This window comes from Silene latifolia, chromosome Y, assembly GCF_048544455.1.
Source record: "Silene latifolia isolate original U9 population chromosome Y, ASM4854445v1, whole genome shotgun sequence".
Lineage (NCBI taxonomy): Eukaryota > Viridiplantae > Streptophyta > Magnoliopsida > Caryophyllales > Caryophyllaceae > Silene > Silene latifolia.
In genome coordinates this window covers 38,796,534-38,818,305 of record NC_133538.1, presented here as the reverse complement: position 1 = coordinate 38,818,305, position 21,772 = coordinate 38,796,534, and the positions used below count along the sequence as shown (strand labels likewise).

At 39.1% G+C, this 21,772-nt stretch overlaps 1 protein-coding gene across 1 annotated transcript; it reads right to left on the bottom strand.

Annotated features, from left to right (window-relative positions):
• Window positions 1-731: 731 nt before the first annotated feature.
• On the bottom strand, window positions 732-13,942 carry LOC141634350 (BES1/BZR1 homolog protein 4-like). Its single transcript, XM_074446559.1, has 3 exons — window positions 13,430-13,942; window positions 1,374-1,978; window positions 732-939 (listed from the first exon to the last, which is right to left on the bottom strand). The coding sequence occupies exons 1-3, from the start codon at window positions 13,664-13,666 to the stop codon at window positions 936-938; spliced, it is 846 nt and encodes a 281-aa protein (XP_074302660.1). The 5' UTR covers window positions 13,667-13,942; the 3' UTR covers window positions 732-935.
• Between the last annotated feature and the right edge of the window lie 7,830 nt (window positions 13,943-21,772).

The following is a 21,772-nucleotide window of genomic DNA, read 5'->3' as shown; positions in this document are numbered from 1 at the left end:
TAATTTTGCGAGAAACTACCTAAATTTTCTGGACTTTTGTCGGACACTACCAAATTGAAAAATCTGATCAAATTAGACAAAATTCTAACTCGAAAACATTATTTTTGGCATTGAACATAACATTATTTACTATACTAAACCACTGCCAACTGTTTTGATTAGCTACTAACAAATTTATTTCAAATTTTTTTTACTACAATTTTGACTAGTTTGGCCGAGATTGTGGCTAATTTGGACAAAATTATGATTAATTCGATTGACATTTTGACTTATTTGTCGGAATTTTAGTTAGTTTGGAAAAAAAAATTGTCGAACTTGCTCATTAATTTCAATTTGGTAGTTTTCGACAAAAGTAAAAAAATATTAGATAGCTTCTCGCAAAATTTAAAACTTTAGGTAGTATTTATGAAAATGAGGTAAATATTAGGTAATTTGTCAAAGTAATGATTGACCTCTAACCTTTGCCATTTTTTTTTGAGATTGCTCTCGTGCATGATATCATAGCCTTGGTATTTTCAAAAGTCAAATTCCGAGAGTTTATCTCATCAATTTACTAGCTAAATAACAGCCATCTTCATGTTAAAACTTTGAAAAATTGAAGCCATTAATTCTGAATTGGAAGGTTATTTAGTAGTTTTAGAATTTATAGGTGATTTAAGGAATAGTATTGAAGTTTAGATTGGAGAAGAGCTCGAGAGAATATATGATGAAAGTGCAAAGAGGTGGATTGTCCTGAAAGACCACATATGACATATACAATGACATGCATATTACCAGAGCACAAATGAGTTCCCACTTTTAGTATATATATATCCATGGAATGTGATGGTTGTTGGATAGTCCTAAACTACTAACTATTACTACCATAGCTTCCCACAACACCATGCCATTGCAAACGTCAGTGTACCAAAGAGATGTCCTTTCTAACTATCGCTTCACCTGCATAACATTGCACCAAAAGCCGTAAAAGTTAGGTTAGGCCGTCTAATACTAAGCCGTGGTACAACATATATACAATGACCATTCCAAGTTTGATGTGAGTTTTTAACTAACATATGGAGATGATTCAAGGTACTGGGAGTAATATTATATAAATCATGAAGACATCGTCATTCGTCAGGTCGTAGTTAAAACTTTGAGGTGGATTTTTAAGTTGAAACTTTACGATCACTCCTCGAAACCTTGGATCATCTTTTCGTCATGTCTTATAATCAGCCATGGTAAGATGTCGGACTGACCTTTCAAGGTTTTTTCAACACCTAAACCGCAAAACCTCCAATAATTTCTGACGAATATCTTATCATGACAAACTGTCTTATTGAAACAAAGTTAAATAGCAGCATAAAATTTAAATTTGACATCATTAAACTGACCTTGTCTTAGCGCAGCCAAGGGTAAGTTCAAGATCATCAGAGCAGTCCTCATGGATTCTCTCTCCTTCCCAGGCCTTAACAACCCCCTTGGCCCCACTCCTGAACGCAAAGTCATCCGATAGCACTTCTGACATCGGAACATCCCCTGTCTGATCAAACCGAGCGGGGACAGCTGGCGAGCATGTCCCACTCTGCAATGGTGTCAGCATCTGGGAGGAGCAACACCCTAACGGCTGAGCAGAAACAAGACTGAATGTCGGGGAGTGGGTCCCACGAGTCCCTCCCCACCAATCAGGATCAGGGGCAACATGGCGGGATGGTGAGCTGCCAGGCGGAGTGACAGGAGCGCTGATTGAGCCTCCATGGGTGTACAGTTGGGCCCGGTTGGAGGATGACAGGTTCTTTAGCCACGGGATGAGGGACCCGCCTTCGAGGTAACTGGGGTTGGGAGCGTAGGAAGATGAAGCCGGGCTAGCTAGGGATGATGATCCTGGGCTCGGGTTGAAGGAAGTGTAGGGGCTGGGCTGGTAAGACGAGCATGATGGGCTGGCTGATAGTGATGCAGGCCGTGCTGTGAGGTCCAGGTGTGGTGGGGGTTTTCGTCCCTGGAGTTGCAGACAGTGATATATTGGGTTAGTAGTTAGTAACACACTGAAAGCGAAAGAATAAAGAAGATAAAGGCACAACACGGAGCTGATGGAAGTACACCGGTTTCAGCACACAAGAATAGCATCCCTCTATGAAGCCTGAATCCTATTTTCCTGTAATGGTGACTGATGTGCTTCCTCGATTAACAGAGACTTACCCTTTCAATTATGGCATTATAACTACGGAAAATAATAGGAAAAAAATTGAAACCAGTTTAAATGGGCTACTTAGTTGAAATCTGAAATATCTAACTAAGAACATCTATAAGAGATGAAAACAAAAGTTCTGCCCATTTGGTAGAGGAATAAGGTCTACTCCTAACTAAAAGCCACCGAAAGAAAATAGCAAATCTTTACGATTCAATAAAAAGGAAAAACGATGGGTCATTCTAAACTGTTAGGTTGATGATGTTCTGATTAGTCGCAAACAATGTTTACCGCAGTTACTCGTACTGTGTTTAAACATGACACTTGAATATAGGTGTGACAATTGACACAAGCTTCATTCTAAACCAAGAACACAGGAAATTTACATAAAATAGTCGATTCCAATACTCAGATACCCGTGTTGAATACTCTAAAGAGTGTGTGACTAACAAACATAAATTTCAAAAAATGTCGATGTGGGTAGTTTGGTTTCACATGCCAATTTATCTCCAAGTAGTATCCTTCATAATATCAGAGATGGGCGACATTCATTGCGGTTTTGTTTTTCGAGGGAGACATTCATTCATTGTTACAGATTCATCAATTCAGGAAATGACTGATGAAGTTATCTCAGCTTGTTAGGTTGTAAATATTCATGGGTAATACTATCATCACAAATGAGAACAGAGTTATGAACTCCTACAACAGCAGTGACAACACCCACAGTTTCCAGGTCTTCTAATTGGTCCTCATTTTAACCATGGAAACATTACAGAACACTGAGGCATTGAGCCATGATGGTCCTCAACCTAAGATACTAGTTCACTACTGTCACATTTATTTAGGACCATCTATCACTTGTAGCACAACCCTTTGTTACTCCGACACTGTGTACCTTAGCCAAAAACCTAAAAATCGTCTACAAGATACCAGTGTGACGGTGTTTGTCACTCCAACATACACTAACTATGTCCGAAAACAATAAGTCTTGCTTAATCCGTGTCTTAAGCTTAAGACGGCTCAAATACCACCACATGGTGGTATAAAAGACAACTTTTAACATTTTCTAGGCAACTTGCTATGTGATTTGATATATATTGATTCGTGTCTGTCTTAAACGATAATTTGTGTAATAAAACATAATTGAGATATGAGAGTAAATGAGAGGATCACAAATGAATAAATGATAACCCCACTTTGGTCTGGCATGTGAGTTCTGAAAAGCAAGAAAACTGAAACATGAAAGAGAGGCCCTACACTTTAGTCAGCAAAAATGAAAAGACAAAAATACCCCTCCACGCCCATCTCAAATTGGAACCCTGATCAAAGATGCATGCAACAAAACGTACAAAAAGAGTATCCTAAAAATGCAGCAGATCATGCATTGATATACACACCTCACCTCACCTGACACAAATAACTAAAGTGACCAAATTTTGTTCACGAGAAATACGTAAGACCATCCCCAAGCAAGGTCAATTGCTTGGTCATGACCTTGCTTGGTCATGATTAATGGAGTAATTAAGGTATTTAATTGGTGACCAAAGATGTTAATTTGTGACCAAAGGTCAATTTGTGACCAAACTTGGTCACTTTGGTCACAAATTGACCACTAATGTGACCTCCTATGTGTCCAAATTTGATTGGTGGAACAATAAAAAAATAATAATAAAAAGTATATAATATGATAGTGTGGTATGATTGGGAATGTTGTGAAGTGGAAAATGATTGGGTTGATGACCTAGGTCGCGACCTTCTGCTTGGGAGGGTAAAAATAAGTCAAAGTTAATAAGGTGGAATTAAGAGTAAAATCGGGTCGTGACCTAGTTAGCGTGACCACTGCTTGGGTCACTTGAGATAATTAAAGCACTACTAGTAAACTAACAGATCGTAGGTCACTAGCCAGGTCGACTATACTCTCCAAAGTGGTACTTTAGCTGACGCTAGTGTATCACGTTTAAGAGAGACAGTTATTTGTGTTACTTTATATATTCAGAGTGAACCGGATGGATCCTCTTCGTTTCTTTCCGGTTTAGTCCGTTTCCGTTTTCCTTTTCTTATTAGTGGGTGAGGACTGCCCGACTGGTTGTAATTGTTTTTTTTGAAAAGAAATGGAGGATATGAAAAAAAGAAATGGAGATACCAAATCAAATCTCAACAGTTCATTAGTGAAAAAATGAAAAGGAGAGAAAAATAAAGGATATTGATTCAGATGAAGTACCAAATTTGCCCTCTTGTTCAAGGATGGATGTAGTTTGGTGGCGCATGGATTGATTCTAGAGGGTAGTATGGTAAATTGACACCTAACATAATATGCCAGGCTGAGGCCCGTCCAAGTTTGGAATGAAAGATTGTGTATCATGTAACAAAAAGATTACCCACAACAATGACACTTTACTCTAGTCTTGATTAAAAGTGTGAAATTTTCAACTAAATAATTGTTTCCAACACTCCCCTAACATTGGGTCGTGTTTGTAGCTAGACTTGGCAAAGCTGACCCGACCCGAGATTCAAAAATGACCCGAAATGCATCACCCGTAAGTGACCCGACATATCCGAAGTGACCCGACCCGAAAATGACCCGACCCAAAGTAACCCAATTTAAGTGACCCGATTGGATCCAAAATGACTTAATTAAGGCAAACTCATGACCCGAGCGACCCAGATTGACCCGATCCTAAATGACCCGACCCAAAAGTAACCCGAAAATGGCCCAGCTCAATGTGACCGACCCGACACGAATAACCCATTTACAAGGCCTATTTGCAGCTGAATAGTTTTTGTTCCATCACTCCTCAACTCTTTGTCCGTCCCGCGCAACTATCTCCTTTTTTTAATTAAATTTTGATCGTAAATATATTTTAAGATTCTGAAATAGTATGCTAAGATATTACAATAATATATACATTTGTTTTAAAAAAAAACGCAATTGCTATTTCCTACACATACCTTTACTTAATCCTACACAAATTATCAACTATTTCCGACATTACCCTTCGCACTTCATACCCACCCCAAAACAATTAAACCTAATTCAAATACTTGCCCAGCCACCCCTTTTCCCCTTACCCACCGCAAACCACCATGGTCCGTCGCCATCGACTGACGACAACCACCGCTCCAAGGTAAACAAATCAACGCTAATGCCATTGTTGAATTGCACAGACAATCTGATTGGAAATCGCCATTGAAATTCATCAATTTTTTTTTTTTTTTTGAAGAACCCAAAATTGGTATTGAAGTTCGTCGACTTTAATTATGCCAAGATTCCTCTTTCATTCCTTCCAATGAACGTCAACACCTCATCCACGACAATCTGATCGGAAATCGTCATTGTTGATACTAAGAAATTAAAACCCATTGTTGATAATAAGAAATCGCCATGGGCTGACAACAACCCATTGTTGATACTAAGTAATTGCATTATATTGAAATCGCCATTGTTGATACTAAGAAATCGTCATTGTTGTAATATTGTTTCGATTATTTTGTGTTGGTGTGATGCCAAGTAAAACCATGAAATTTGGTTTTTTGGTTTTTACTCTCTCCCACATCGGTGGAGAGAGTGGTTTGTAGTGTGTTTATATTACCCTTGGTCCAATAGTGGGTAAGAGATTGGACCAAGGAGGCTTTTGTGGTGATTGTTGGGCCTGTGAGTTTGGGTCCAAACACATACACATACACACGCGCGCGCGCGCCGGCCCGACCCGGCTTGAGCTCGGGTAGAGCACCTGCGGTGCGGGCCTTGGCCCACTTTTACCTTATCTTTTTTGGCATGGTCTGTGTGTGTTTTTGGAGTCCTGTAACGGATTTCAGTCAAATAAGATCTCCTTGATTAAGGAGATTTATTCTCCTTTAATCCCGTTTGACTGGCTGTGATTAAGGAGGTTTATTATATCCTTTAATTCCGTTTGACCCTACGTTTTTGCCTGTAACAACTCTATTATCAACTACTCCCTCTGTCTTTTAATTTTCTTCCCGTTTCTCTAATATATGTGAGGAGTATTATAATGAAATGGGAAGAAAACAGCAAGCCGGAGGGAGTATAAATAGAGCTGTTCTCTCATCAGATCATACACACAATTTCACACTCTCTTATCTCTCTCTAAAATGATATTCTACTTCTGCTTCTGAGTTTTTTCTTGGTACGTTTCTGTTTGTTCCAAGGCTCTTATACACGAGTGGTTGTGTACGGGCGTCGTAGTGTTAACCTTGGGGAACTACCGGCGTGAGACGATTACCACCACGGTCGTGCCGATATAGTTTTCAAGTCAGTGATCTCCATACCACGGCGCTGCAATTCTGTTACGATAAGTCTATTTCTGTCTCTTGTTTCGTTAAAGTTTCTGTCTGGTTTCCGTTGTTACGAATTATCATTCCAACAATTTGAAAACTATATTTTTGTCGTAATAATGGCTGACGTCTCAAACAAAATCCTGTCTGACTTGTCGAAATTGGAACCCTTAGACGGTCTGAACTACAAAAGATGGTCTCAGAAACTGCTTATGTTTTTTGAACAATTAGAAATCGACTATGTCTTATTTTCTGACCCTCCTGCTGCTGTAACCACTACTAGTGTAGAGGCTACCCCCACCTTCGTCTGTTGCTGTTAAGTCGAATGAGGAGTCTATTAAGAAACATGATAAGGATAACAAAACTGCTAAGCATCATCTCCTTACTCATATGTCGAATACCCTTTTTGACTTATTTTCGGTTCATAAATATGCTAAAACCATATGGGAGTTGTTAGAGAAAAAATATGGGGCTGACGATGCGAGTAAGAAAAAATATGTTGTCGAGCAGTGGCTTGGGTTTCAAATGGTAGATGACAAACCAATTATGGAGCAAGTTCATGTTTATGGAAACTTGTGTGTTGATGTCACTAATGAGGGAATGAAACTAGATGAAATATTTTTGGCTAATGTTTTGCTAGAAAAATTTCCCCCCGTTCTGGAATGAGTATAGGAACCATTTGAAACACAAGAAGAAGGATTTGTCTCTTCAAGAGCTGGTAGGCCACATGAGGACTAAATAAGCTAATCGTCTGAAAGATAAGTCAGTCCAATTGTTTCTTACTACTACCAAAGCCAATCTTGTTGAAACTGGTGGGTCTTCAAAAGAAGATAGGTTCAAGGGTAAGGGAAAGGCTAAAGTCGGGTCGTGGTCAATCTAAGGGTCGAATGCTAAGAAAGTTTGGTCAAGGGAAATTCACCAAACTCGCCTCAAAGATTCGTAAACCAAGTCGAATCGGTATGTTATGTTTGTGGGAAAACGGGTCACAAAGCTTATCGGTGTCCTCGAAGAAAGTTGTTCTTGAAGCTAATGTTCTTTGAAAAAGATGATATCATTCTTTCTTTGTGGTAGTTGAGGCAAATCTGGTTGCAAATGCTAGTGATTGGATTCTGGATACAGGGGCTTCTAGGCATCTGTGTGCTAACAAGGATCTCTTTGTTGAGTTCGAAGATGTAGCTGATGGTGAATGTGTCTACATGGGTAACTCTTCTTCTGCTCTTATCACCGGCAAAGGCAAGATCTTTCTCAAACTAACCTCAGGGAAAACTCTTGCTTTAAATAATGTTTTGTATGTTCCTAATTTGCGTCGAAACCTCGTGTCTGGTGCCTTGCTAAACAAAGCTGGTGTGAAACTTGTTTTTGAGGCTGACAAGGTTGTAATGTCGCACAATGGGGATTTTATGGGCAAGGGTTATCTCTGTGGGGGTTTATTTGTTTTGAATGTTGATTCTCCTATCATTAATAATAATGCTCCTACTTCTGCTTATATTGCTGAGTCTATTGATGTTTGGCATGGTAGATTAGGTCATGTGAATTGTTCTAGTTGTGTCGAGGCCAAATTTGCTAAGAAACCTAGTAGACCTGTTACAACTAGACAAACGAGTCTTTTTGAGTTAATTCACATTGACCTAGCTGACTTCAAAAACACCATGAGCAGAGGTGGTAAACATTATTATGTCACTTTTATTGATGATTTTTCTAGATATACCAAAATATATTTGCTTCGAAATAAAAGTGAAGATGAGGACATGTTTATAAAGTTCAAAACTGAGGTAGAAAATCAGCATGATAGAAAGATCAAAAGAGGCAGGTCTGATCGAGGAGGAGAGTATGACTCTAATTATTTAGTATATTTTTGTGAGAAAAATGGTTTAATACATGAAAAGAGCCCACCATACTTACCTCAATCGAATGGAGTAGCTGAACGTAAAAATAGAACTTTGAAAGAAATGATGAATGATATGCTTTTAAGTTCTGGCCTTTCTGATGATATGTGGGGGGAAGCGGTGCTTTCAGCTTGTCATATTCTTACGGGTGGTACCTCATAAGAAACTAGACAAGACACCCTATGAGTTGTGGAAAGGTTATGCTCCTAACTTAAGTTACCTTAAAGTGTGGGGGTGTTTGGCCAAAGTAGGCTTACCTAGCTTTAGGAGGCCAACCATTGGACCTAAGACTTATGATTGCATTTTCATTAGTTATGCTCAAAACAGTTCTGCTTATAGGTTCATGTCTTTAAGTGACAGGTCTATAACTGAGGCTAGAGATGCTGAGTTTTTTGAGCAGGTATTTCCTTTGAAGAAGGAGACTGTATCTCTACCTGATGCTCCTGTTGTTCATGTTGTGCCTGTTAACCCTACTGACAGTTCTATGCATGCGAGTACTAGTACTTCTGTTGATCATGCAGTTGAGCCAAGAAGAAGCAAAAGGCCCAAAATTGAAAAGAACTACGGGAGTGATTTCGTCAGAACTGATGCTATCAGACTTCACTTATCTGAAATCGCAGGTGATATTTGTGCTTTTGATGAGCTTGTTTCTGCCTTTTTAATAGAAGATGATCCAAAAACATATGTTGAGGCTATGAGATCTATAGATGTTGTTTTTTTGGAAAGAAGCTATTAAAAATGAACTAGATTCTATTGTTTCTAATCAGACTTGGGAGTTAACTGATTTGCCTAAAGGTAGTAAACCCATTAGTAGCAAATGGATCTTCAAAAAAAAATTTAGACCTGATGGAACAATAGAAAGGTTCAAGACCAGACTTCTGGTGAGGGGGTTTACACAAAAGAAAGACATTGACTATTTTGATACTTACTCACCTGTGACTAAAATTTCCACCATTAGAACTCTAATTGCTTTGGCTGCTATTCATGATCTTGTGGTACATCAGATGGATGTAAAAACTGCTTTTTTGAATGATGACCTAAATGAAGAGATCTATATGTTGCAACCCGAGGGGTTTGTGGTAAAGGGTCAAGAGAGTAAAGTGTGTAAACTGAGAAAATCACTATATGGTCTTAAACAAGCACCTAAACAGTGGTATGAGAAATTTCACAACACTTTGACTGATGATGGCTATATAACTAACAATTCTGATTCGTGTGTTTATTCTAAAATGTTTGGATCAGATTGTGTGATTATATGCTTATATGTTGATGACATGTTAATTCTTGGTAGTAATTTATTTGTTGTAAATAAACCCAAACAATTTTTGTCATCACGTTTTGAGATGAAAGACTTATGAGAAGCTGATGTTATTCTTGGAGTTAGAGTTATGAAAACCCCAAATGGTATATCCCTTAGTCAATCACATTATGTTGAAAATGTGTCTTTTAAATTTAACAGTTTTGATGTTACACCTGCTAGAACTCCTTATTATGCTAGTATATCTTTGTGTAAGAACTTGGGTGATAGTGTCTCACAAGAAGAATATGCTAGAATTATAGGAAGTGTGATGTTCCTCATGAACTGTACTCGACCAGACATTGCTTATGCTGTTAGTAGACTGCGTCGATATACACATAACCCCAGTGATGAACATTGGAATGCACTTCGTCATTTACTTAAATACCTGAAAGGAACAATTGATTTGTGTTTGCATTATGGTAAATTTCCTGCTGTGTTAGAAGGATATTGTGATGCAAATTGGGTTGCAGGTAATGATGAAATTCATTCCACTAGTGGTTATGTGTTCACCTTGGGTGGAGGAGCTATATCGTGGAAGTCTGCAAAACAGACTTGTATAGCTAGCTCCACCATGGAATCTGAGTTCATTGCTCTTGAGTTGGCAGGTCAAGAAGCAGATTGGTTGAGGAACTTACTAGCAGATGTGCCTATGTGGGGGGGACAGGTTGCACCAGTCTCCTTACTCTGTGATAGTAAAGCAGCTATCGGTGTTGCTAAGAATAATGTCTACAATGGTAAGAGACGACATATTCGAATCAGGCACGGTGTGGTAAAACAACTCCTGAAAAATGGAGTAATTGCTTTGGACTATGTGAAATCCAAACGTAATCTTGCTGATCCCCTTACTAAGGGGTTAACAAGGAGAGTAGTCCTTGAAATGTCGAGGGGAATGGGGCTTAAGTACTTAAATCAAGTTTGAGTGTGATACTTGATGGACTCTATAGCTCATTCCTGTGGCATTTGATATCCATAGCCATTTTTGGCGGTGCTTTTGAGACGCACTTCATGGATTGTGTTTTTATATGAGGTTGGACTTTTGTCCTTAATAGCTCTTATGAGAAATGCTACTGAGAAGCACTTGAGCTACTATTGGGGATGTGATGGTTCAGCCACACCATCAATGTAAGAATATAAAAAAAAAAATTCTCACTAGAGCACTCACCTAAACCAGGGTAAACGCATGGCTTTAAAAGCGTTGCACTTGAAATCGCGGAACAAAAACAGTCTTTGAAGGTATGATATGTGTTGTGGGGGAATCAATGACCGAACACCGACAAGGAATTCAAATCGAAAGATATTCTCTTGTTGAAAGTAAGTTGTTGCCTCATTTTACTAATACGTCAATTCAAGTCGAAAGACATTGAACGTTTAAGTATCCAGTCCTCCTTACCCATAAATTTCCCTTTAGCTTTTCCTTATCATCAGTGGGGGATTGTTGGTGTGATGCCAAGTAAAACCATGAAATTTGGTTTTTTGGTTCTTACTCTCTTCCACATCGGTGGAGAGAGTGGTTTGTAGTGTGTTTATATTACCCTTGGTCTAATAGTGGGTAAGAGATTGGACCAAGGAGACTTTTGTGCTGATTGTTGGGCCTGTGGGTTTGGATCCAAACACACACGCGCGCGCGCCGGCCCGGCTCGAGCTCGGGCTCGGGATTGGGTTTGGGTAGAGCACCTGCGGTGCGGGCCTTGGCCCACTTTTACCTTATCTTTTTGGGCCTGGTCTGTGTGTGTTTTTGGAGTCCTGTAACGGATTTCAGTCAAATAAGATCTCCTTGATAAAGGAGATTTATTCTCCTTTAATCCCGTTTGACTGGCTGTAATTAAGGAGATTTATTATCTCCTTTAATTCCGTTTGACCCTACGTTTTTGCCTGTAACAACTCTATTATCAACTCTAAATAGAGCTGTTCTCTCATCAGATCATACACACAATTTCACACTCTCTTATCTCTCTCTAAAATGATATTCTACTTCTGCTTCTGAGTTTTTTCTGGGTACGTTTTTGGTTGTTCCAAGGCTCTCATACACGAGTGGTTGTGTACGGGCGTCGCAGTGTTAACCTTGGGGAACTACCGGCGTGAGACGATTACCACCATGATCGTGCCGATATAGTTTTCAAGTCAGTGGCCTCCATACCACGGCGCTGCAATTCTGTTACGATAAGTCTATTTCTGTCTCTTGTTTCGTTAAAGTTTCTGTCTGGTTTCCGTTGTTACGAATTATCATTCCAACATTTTACGATCTATTATTGCAGGGAGAAATACGTATGAGCGACACCAGTGGGGAACGGTGGGGATGCGGAAGTAGTGGTCGACGCCGTCGGTGGAGTGGGATGGGGGTAGTCGGGGTTGAGATTTGATTTAGGGTTAATTTTCTTTTTTCTTTTATGTGTATGAGATGGGAGAGGCAAAGTTGAAAAAAGTCGAAAATTTGTGTAGGATTTAGTAAAATAAGAGCATCTCCAATGGTTACCCAAAAGGACTTGCTTGCAAATAAAAAAAATTCTATGCTACTTGCTTAACCATTGGAGCACTCCTATTGAACTAGCTTAAATTGAGCAACTAGCTCCATAGATCTAGTAGCTCAAATGGTCCTACAAAAAAAAATCTACCAACTAAACTAATACACGCGGAAATAGGCATGAAGTACAATTGTATTTTCAGAAATGTTGTTGTGCATATGGGCCCATCTAAGCCACAACACTAGTAGTTTACCATTGTAGTAATTTCTAGCTTAAAATTGTTGTAGCTTGAAAATCTTATGTGGCAATGGTAAGCTAGTAACAACTAACTTACCATTGTGGATGTTCTAATGTGTAGGAAATAGCACGTCCCTGGAAAAAATAACATGGTCAAATTATTATTTTTGTGATAGTTTAAAACTTTCTAGAATATTGAGCAACATAGAGTGACATTTATCCAAAATTCTATATAATCAACCAGCACATTTCTCTTAAAATGTAGTGTGGTTTTACACTTTTACTAACGTGTGGTATTTTTATACGTGAATAGCTAGCTAGTACTCGTAGGACTTAAAGGGGAATTATGACACATAATTCCTTACATTAATTAAGTAATGAATTGTACATAAGTAGTGTCCTTTGAAATGATGAAAAAATGGTAGGTACACCGGGTGTACTATGTCATCGTACACCCTAGCTAATAAAATTATTAGAATTATCAACACTTTTCATAAATAATAAAACAAAATCTAAGTGGAATATGATTAAAAGTTTATCATTGGTTAGGGTATACGATAATCTTGTATACCCGGTGTACCCAAGAATCTTTCCGAAATGATTTAGGTTATGAGGCTACTCGTGTATAAAATATGGATTAATCAAATTACGGAGTATAATTAGCAAATACTCGAATTAATCAAATTAAGGACTATTGCCGTTCAAAGACTATCCCAAAAGTGCCTAGACCAGAGCTATCAACATCACAATTATCATCATGATGAAACAACAATAATGAGCAACACCAAAAAAAAAAAAAAAAAAAAAAAAAACAGAGAAGTTCATCATAGCGCATTTTAGCACTAAGCTAAAAAGTAAACATTATTGTTCATATCTCGTGTTCTTCAGCTAAGTAGCTAACATTGTGGTTTGTTAGTGAATTGGTAAAATAAAAACGATTGTAACCGTGATAAATCTAGCATTCACACAAGCTAAGTCAAGTAGTGGATCGGTCTTAGTAAAACTTTCCTCCTCGGAATAAATTCTTGTATAAGACGGTGTCACATGGAGCCATAGAAGAAGAAAAATAGAAAAGGGAGTATACCTTGCGATATGTAGTGCCATCAGGTTCAACGGTCCAACCGGCCTCATGACAAAGAGCAATAAGAACTTGATTGTTATCACAATGTTTAGGAAGAGAGTAATTGCCGTAAGCACGAAGGCCGGAGAAAATGTTGGCGGAAATGGCACGGCGACGTCGTTCTCTTCTTCTGTTATTTTCTCTTTCCTTCCATGACGGTGTCCTGCCTCCTGCTGCTCCGCCACCTCCTCCTGTCCCCATCTCTGCTCCCTCTTTTTTGTTACTTAGGTTTAGTTTTTGAGTATCCTTTGTGTAAATTTGGGTAAGTTAGATAATTTTGGGAGGGTGGAGAAGACTTTTTGGAATTGGGTGGAGAAATATAATGATTGGGATTTAAGTGCGAAAGAGATGATTGGGGGAGTGTTTTAATGGAATTCGAAAGCTTTATGTTATACTCCGTATGTCATAGGAGAAATTATGTTTGATGCCGATTTTGTCAGGGGAGTGTGCTCTCTCTTCACCTAAAGCTTACAAGGGTATATGGGTGTTTCTTAGGGTTGAACAAAAAATATCCGACCCAATTTTTTTTTTTTTTTTTGTTTTTCCGAATCCGATCTGAAATCCGAGAAAAAAAAATCCTAGTATATGGATAACATTTAAATTGGATATCCTCTGATTTTTTCAGAATAAATTGAATCGGATGTGGATTGTGATTTTCTTAAAACCGGATATCAGAATCCGATCCAAATTTTAAAAATTTATATATATAAACAAAAAGGAAAAATTTATGCGGTTTTTAGACTAGTTTTGAAGCTTTTAATAAAGACTTGTAATTTATGCAATTAACACTTGTAATTTATGCGATCGAGGCTTGTAATTTATGCGATCGAAGACGTTACTTTTTTTAGTGGGTTGCAAAATGTGAAATAGACCGAAATTGTCTTTAGTGTTAGTCTGCCAATAGCCCAATATCACCAGCCTCGGTGGAATTTTTACTGTATATTTAAATCCGGATCGAATCCATTTTCCGAAATCCGGATCTCCGAATTTTCGGATTCCAGATTTTCGGATATCCGAATTATTCGGATCGGATGTGGATCAGGAAAATTGATAATTTTAAATTCGGATATTCGATCCGGTTTTGAAATTCAGATCGAATATCCGATTTTGCTCAGCCCTTGTGTTTCTTTCCACTAATGATCGTCTATTTCTAGACCTCTCAAAACACGATTCGACCCGATTTTTTAGGGTCTAACTTCTAAGACCCATAAATCTTTACCCAAACCCCAAATAACCCATTATTTTTGGGTCGAAATTCGTCCGTTAGACCCAGTGGGTTAAAGATAAATCAAGAGTATTATTAAAATATTAATACTTTTATACTATAGTTGAAACTATAAATACAAAAATAATTATTTCAATATTTCTAATTAAAATATTAATTTTATATAACTTTTATTTCATGAAATAATAAAACAAAAACGAAGATAATTTTATTCAATAAATGTCTTAATATAAGTACTATAAAAAATGAATATAATCATATTATTAATTTTAACTATGATTTAATTTTAAAAAGTGTAGAGAATGTTTTTCGACTGAAAAATGATAAAACATACTCCCTCCCAACACCTATGTTTGCCTCATTTCAATAAAATACTTCTCACATTTTTTAGAGAAATGGGGAAAACATTGTTATGTGGAGGGAGTAAAAGACATCACACATTTTTTTCTAACCCGTATTCTGACCCTAACCCGATCTAAAACCCGTATGACGTATTCGATTAGACCCATATTCTGACCCGATCCATATGACCCGACTCGTTTGACAAGTCTATTTATTTAATATCACAACTTCTTTTCGGAAGCCTCCGTCTTAAACGCTAAGGCGGATTAAATACATGCCTAATTACATGGCAAGTTTTTTAAGAAATGCCAAAAGTTTTGTCTTATTACTACCATACGGTTGGTCCTGTCTGGTTTGGACTAGCTGTTTAAGATTTAAGACGGATATTCTGGCTTATGCAAGACTAACTGATTAATTAATCAGTCCTTGTGAATTTAGTTCAATTCAGATAAGCATGTTCATAAATGGGTCTAGAGTTCTGGATTGGTTGGTCATGTCCGGTTTGGACTAGAATGGACCAGATACATTCCGACCCGGTGTTCGGGTCTGGGAATAAATGGTGATCGATTTTTGGTCCGGTCCAACCTTGAAAAAAGTTCTCATATTACCCTTCTTAACTGATTTGATTCAAACTTGAAAAAGGCCGGATTCTAATGGTTCTGATAAAAGACCCAAGTGAAGGAGAGAGAATCAGTTTCATAAGTGCAAGTAGGTTCCACACTAAAATCAATTGGTAATAAAGAGAGTAGCTCTTTACTTATAAATTAGTAAACTCTCTCCACTTTTTGATGTGGGATAACACTCACATATGGGACTATTGGGTTTCTTCACGCATCACCACCAACGCCCATCAACACTAGCATCATCGGCGACTCGTCGTCCATTCGTTGCACCACTTCGACCCGCTAACAATGTTCCCACATCACACCGTATCTCGTTGCACCACCCACTCATTCACGTCGGAATTATAACCTCATATAATAAAATACATAACTAACCCTAGAAAACCCTCCACCACCCTTCGAAATCTCTTTCCCCACCACCCAAAACACTAGATATGGTGTTTTGGGTGGTGGAGTATTTATTTTTGGGTGGAAGGTGTTTAGGGGATGATATTATGGGTGCTTGGTGGGCTGTGTTGGTATGGTGATGAAGTCGTCGATGAAAGAGTGATGTTGGGACGTCGACATCGCCTCTAGTGGTTGTGCCGATGTGGGAGGGGGCGTAGGTGATGGGTGATGGCGGTAGAGGTGGTGAATGTTAGTTTCCATAGTGAGGGATTCCCTTACTCATTAATATCCAACCAAACACTTTATGGTATTAAAGGTAATCACTTTTCTTTACTCTTTTCTTTTTCTCTTTTGTTGATTCTATTACCTTTCCTACCAAACGATCAAAGTTCAATATTAATTTGACCGAGAGCTATCAATTCTTGAGAAATCATCAACCGAAATTTTGTACTAAATATAACTAACCTTGAATAGCTTACGTTGACTATATACTCCATGTAATACCCGGTGTGGACATGGCCCACCTGCGACGCCCAACCGATCTGTGGGACGCGGCAGCGGTCTTTTGAAAGCCACGCTCGGTGGCGTAAGAAAATGCTTTCGACCGGATCATTTTAGATCAGTAAGTTTCGTCTCGGCAAGGGTCTCGAAACGATGCAAGAGATATTCGGAGTCGCCACCAAGCATTTGTGGGATGTTTGGAACCCGTTCGAATCCACTTTATACCTAGGTCAACCAAGGCAAAAAGCGGTGTTTGACATAGGTACTAAAGATAAGGAATCGTCCCTCTTTAGCATCCTATCTCTAGAATGACTCTCGTACGCCCTGAATAAGGTCGTCCACTATCCAAAGTTTCTGAGTAAGAGGTGAAGGTACGTATTGGGAAGCCCTTTAATCGGATACCCAATCCCGCCCGTGGTAGCGGCCTCTACTGATCGATCTTGGTTGGTTAAATGCAAAAGTTGATAAAACGGGTAAATGCATGAATGCGCATCCAGAAGTTTGAACCTAACGTGTGAGCTTTCTATGTCGGTTTTTTTAATCCAAGTATCAAGTATTTGATGTCGAGTTGGATTTAATGTTGATTTGCATGCAAGACGGAAATTAAATATCCATTTAACGAATTAGGTCTATGGTGCATAACGTGATCCATTTGTCTTAGTAAGGCGTTTTGCAAACACAATGTAAAATGGGCAGATTTGTCATCTGATCCGTCCTGTATTTGGGTTAACCGAAATCGGGATCGTCCTAGACAAGTGCTGGAAGTAAACAGGGTCTGCATCAGGCAACCTATATAGGCGTGAGCCATTGCGCGATGCAAACAGGCCTGTCCTGATTTGAAAATTGGAAAATGAGTGGCCTGTTTAGGCGCGGGTCTACAGACGATTGAAAGACGTCTTTTGACCATTAAAAAGGTTTGTAAAATGGTTTGAAAAGAGGGTGTTTGAACCCGTATTGATTTGAAAAGGTCGTTTAGACCGCTTTTGTGTTGATGTGAAGAGGGAGACTTGAATAATCGTCATTGTATTGACAATATTCGATGTCGGGCTCGGTTTTGCAAGCTTTACATGAATAGTTTTGAAAATGATTATGTACTAATTGTTTTAAGTTCATTTGTTTGTGATTAGTTAATGTTTATCATCGTACTCGGGTTAAAATCCTACATGGTATGTAGAACCAAGGATGATTTTGTATTTATGACTAATATGCATTTGTTTTGAAAATGTAAAGAAATGAAATAAAAGGTTTTAAAATACCTTTTAAAATGTATTTAACCAAATATTATCACCGAAACACGGATTAAACCGTCATGGTATTAGGAACCAAGGGTGGAAAATGTTTTATGGTTAAAAGTTTATCATAAAAATGATTTGAAATATTTGAAATGGTAAAAACTGATTACAAATAAGAAATGAAATAAAGAGGAAGATGAAACCAAACACAGTTGGATTAAGGCCTGAGAGGGGCTTTAGGCGCGAGCCATGCTGCTATACAAGCAGTCTCTGTCTCCGGCCAAAATCCGGTTTCGGCTCATTTATCCCATATTTGAACAATGTTATGCATGTTTTAGCATTTTATAGTCATAAAACAAATGAAAAGCATGATAGAAGAGGATTTTTACACCCTCATACTTACATGTTAGGCTTGAGACGAGAAATCGACGAAAGTCTATCAACTTGTTTGGTCGGAAAACTCGGTTTGAAAACCGTTTTAGCAATGTAAAAAGAGTGTTTTAAGTTTAGTGATGGTGTAGTTGGTCGAGATGGTCAATCAAGTGATTTAATGCATGATAACGGTACCAAATAATGTGTAAGGCTTGTGTTTTCGATCGGTAGGTTGAAAACACGTGTCGGTTTGTGACTTTAGAAGTCGAGTCTAGAATTTTAAGGGAGAAATGAGGGGGCGGACGCTCGCGTAAGGTGTTATGGTGTGTGAAGGTGGGTATTTATAGAGAAATGGGTGGTTGTGTGCGTTTTGAGCGATGTGGCCGCATGGGCTGCTTGAAGAGGCGCGAGCCAATTCGCGGGTCTTCGAGCTGTCTTGTCACTATCACGCAATTAAAATCATGATTTGTTCTATCTTATGTTTTGGATGACATGATTTGTACTTGACCATGAAGCATTCCGGGAAATACTTAACGTGGAAATCTTGAAAAGTTTTTTTTTTTTTGTGTTTGACTCGATTTGACTCGTTGTTGGAGTCGGGATTTGAATTTTGAGTCGGTTTTTGGTCCGATGTCGGTTTTGATTCTAGTTAATGTCATTGTGACCCCGTCGTCATGCATTAAACACTTCAAGTACTTTTGAAAAGTTTGAAATGTTTTATTTTCGAAATCGTATTAAGTTTTCCGACGTATAGTTGTAGAAAACTGTCGATCAAACGCTGCGATTCCTAAGCATGTTGTAGTCCGATAATCATCGGGTGTTTGTTGGAGACTCGACTGATACTTGGTATCTACAGAGCCCCCACTTTGACTGAGGCTTGGACAGGGCAAAAGTCAAAGTATAGCCCCAGGTCAGTCGAAGATTACAACCTGGAGACCGAAGCGACGTCGAGGCGGCTCGAAAGGGTTCGGGCCAAGGACCTGTCGTCGGGAAGGGCGACGCCAAGGCGACTCGGGGATACAAGTCAAGGACCTGTCATCGGGAACAGTTTAGAGTCTGTCGACTGTCCATGCGGGTCATTTAAAGTTCGTTAGACTACGTACAATGGCTCGCCAGTCATAAGAAGGAGTCATACCTGAGGCATCTTCGGGATGTGTCCTTGAGGTTTTTCTTGCTTGCGAACAAAGGCTTGCCAGCCGCGTTGTGGATATAAAGGGGCTCGCCAGCCTCGTTGCGGATATGATGGGGCTCGCCAGCCGCTTTGTGGATATGAAGGGGCTCGCTAGACGCGTTGCGGATATGAAGGGGCTCGCCAACCGCGTTGCGGATATGAAGGGGCTCGCCAGCCGTGTCGAATGTGCGTTGTGAGGCTCTCCAGCCATGTTGAATGTGCGTTGTGAGGCTCGCCAGCCATGTTGGATGTGCGTTGTGAGGCTCGCCAGCCATATCGAATGTGTTGCATTTTGAGGCTCACCAGCCATGCTGAATGTGCGTTGTGAGGCTCGCTAGACATATCGAATGTGTTGTGTTGTGAGGCTCGCCAGCCATGTTGAATGTCGAATGATCGATTGTGGGAAATAGCCGTGTTGGATGGGCCTATTTCGAGAAGTTGTTTAAGTTAACGAGCTCCGTCAGGAAGCCTCCGATATCCTACTGGGAATCTCGGTGTTTATATTGGATGTTTGTGGCACTGGAAAGGGATAGGCTCGTGAACCTGGCTCCTGTGGTTGGCGGCGATTTTGAAGCTCGTAAAGAGGTAACAGTTTTTATTGTCGTTTGTTGGACACTACAAAGAAAAGCTTCCATAGCGATGGAAAAATCTGTCGCAAATATGCCAATCCCGTCGCAAATACAGAACTTGCGACGGAATTATTCCGTCGCTTTATTTTGTCGTAAAATTCAGTTTTGCGACGGGAATTCCGTTGAAAAGTAAAATCTGTGACGGATCAAAGCGTCGCAGTTACCCGTCGCAAAAGATGGACTTGCGACGGAATTTCCGTCGCAGTTCACTGTTCACGGAAGGCCACGTAGGCACAAGGGTCAACCAGAAAGTCAAAATTTGCGACGGAAATTCCATCGCATAACACTGTTCATGGAAGGCTATGTATGCACATTAGTCAACCAGAAAGTCAACATTTGCGACGGAATTTCCGTCGCAGAACACTGTTCATGTAAGCCACGTGTCCCCCTAGTCAACCCATTAGTCAAAATTTGCGACGAAAAATCCGTCGCAAATTCCGTCGCAGGGCAAAATAAACCAGGGGGTTTACAGCGTTTTTCCAGCTCCCCAATTGCTTAGAAAACAATTAGATATACTCCCGGTTTCCTGCAAACATACAGAAAATCCAGCAATTGACAAATTCACACCTCGTTCAAGACGAGATTTCAAAACAACGTTTTCGCATTAACTTAAAATAAAAGGTTTACATAAGTTTAGTACAATAACTGTTCAACAAAGAAAGCTAAATAAGTCCATAAACCGGGAGTAGGAGTGATAACTACTAATCAACTAACAACTACTAATCAATACACGGGAGTAGGAGTAGGCCTAGCATTGTCGCCACCATCATCATCAAAGTCATTTCTAGCTTGAGATACACCTCCGGGATTACAAGTTTGAGTAGTAAAACCTTGTTGGCTCAAGAACTCCTCTATTGCCGCAATCCTTTGAGATTGTTCGACCTCGACTTGCTTAAGTCGGGCATTCTCTTTTGCGACTCTACCAACAAAACCCGGAGTATGAGGAGTAGAAAATACGTTACCAGTCGAGCCGCGGTGGTGCTCCCAAATTTGTGGTGCCGCATTTCCCGTGCCAAGTACTCTTCCTTTCTTATCAAATCCTCCATGTTCTTCAATATAAATCTCATTATCATCGATGTTCTCGACCCCTTGACTCTGAAGCTGAGTTTTCTTTGAGATGATCTTGTTAGAAATCTATATCTCATTACTTAACATATTCATATATGTTCTAATTAATTTAGTCATAAAATTAATTACAAATCTTATGCATGCAAACTAAAATAGATAAGTGAAGAAATCGTTTTCTCACCATATGATTTTCGGATTATAAGGGCACCAACAAGATCTCCTTCTTGTAAGTTCTTGAGCATTCCAAATAATGGATGAACAAAGATTCAAGTATATAATCTCTCCCAAAAGCATATACCCAAGAAAAACTCATAAAAACTAATATTATTTTGATCTAGTAATAATATTAATCACACTTAAATTTGACACAAAATGTTATTTTTGCTCTTGAAATTTCGGTTCAAGAGGGAGAATTTTTTGGAGATTTTAACTCTCTAATTTTACAAAAGATGTAGAGAGTATTTTCTATTTTCTTACACTAGAAAATATTGTCAAATTGTGAATGAATAAAATTAGAGGAAAAACCCTCTATGATGCTCTTGAAAACCGGTTGGGAGGGTGGAGGAGAGCCAATGCATGGGCTCATTTTCTTCCCAAGAAAAATAGACTTGCATGGCTACAAATAGGTGTGCAATCATTTTGTTTTCCACTCAAACAATTAACACAATTTAAAACATAATACTCCCTCCACCATTTCGGTACTTATAACATAAATGGATGGTCCATTTTATTTTATCATTTGTCAATTGTGACATAT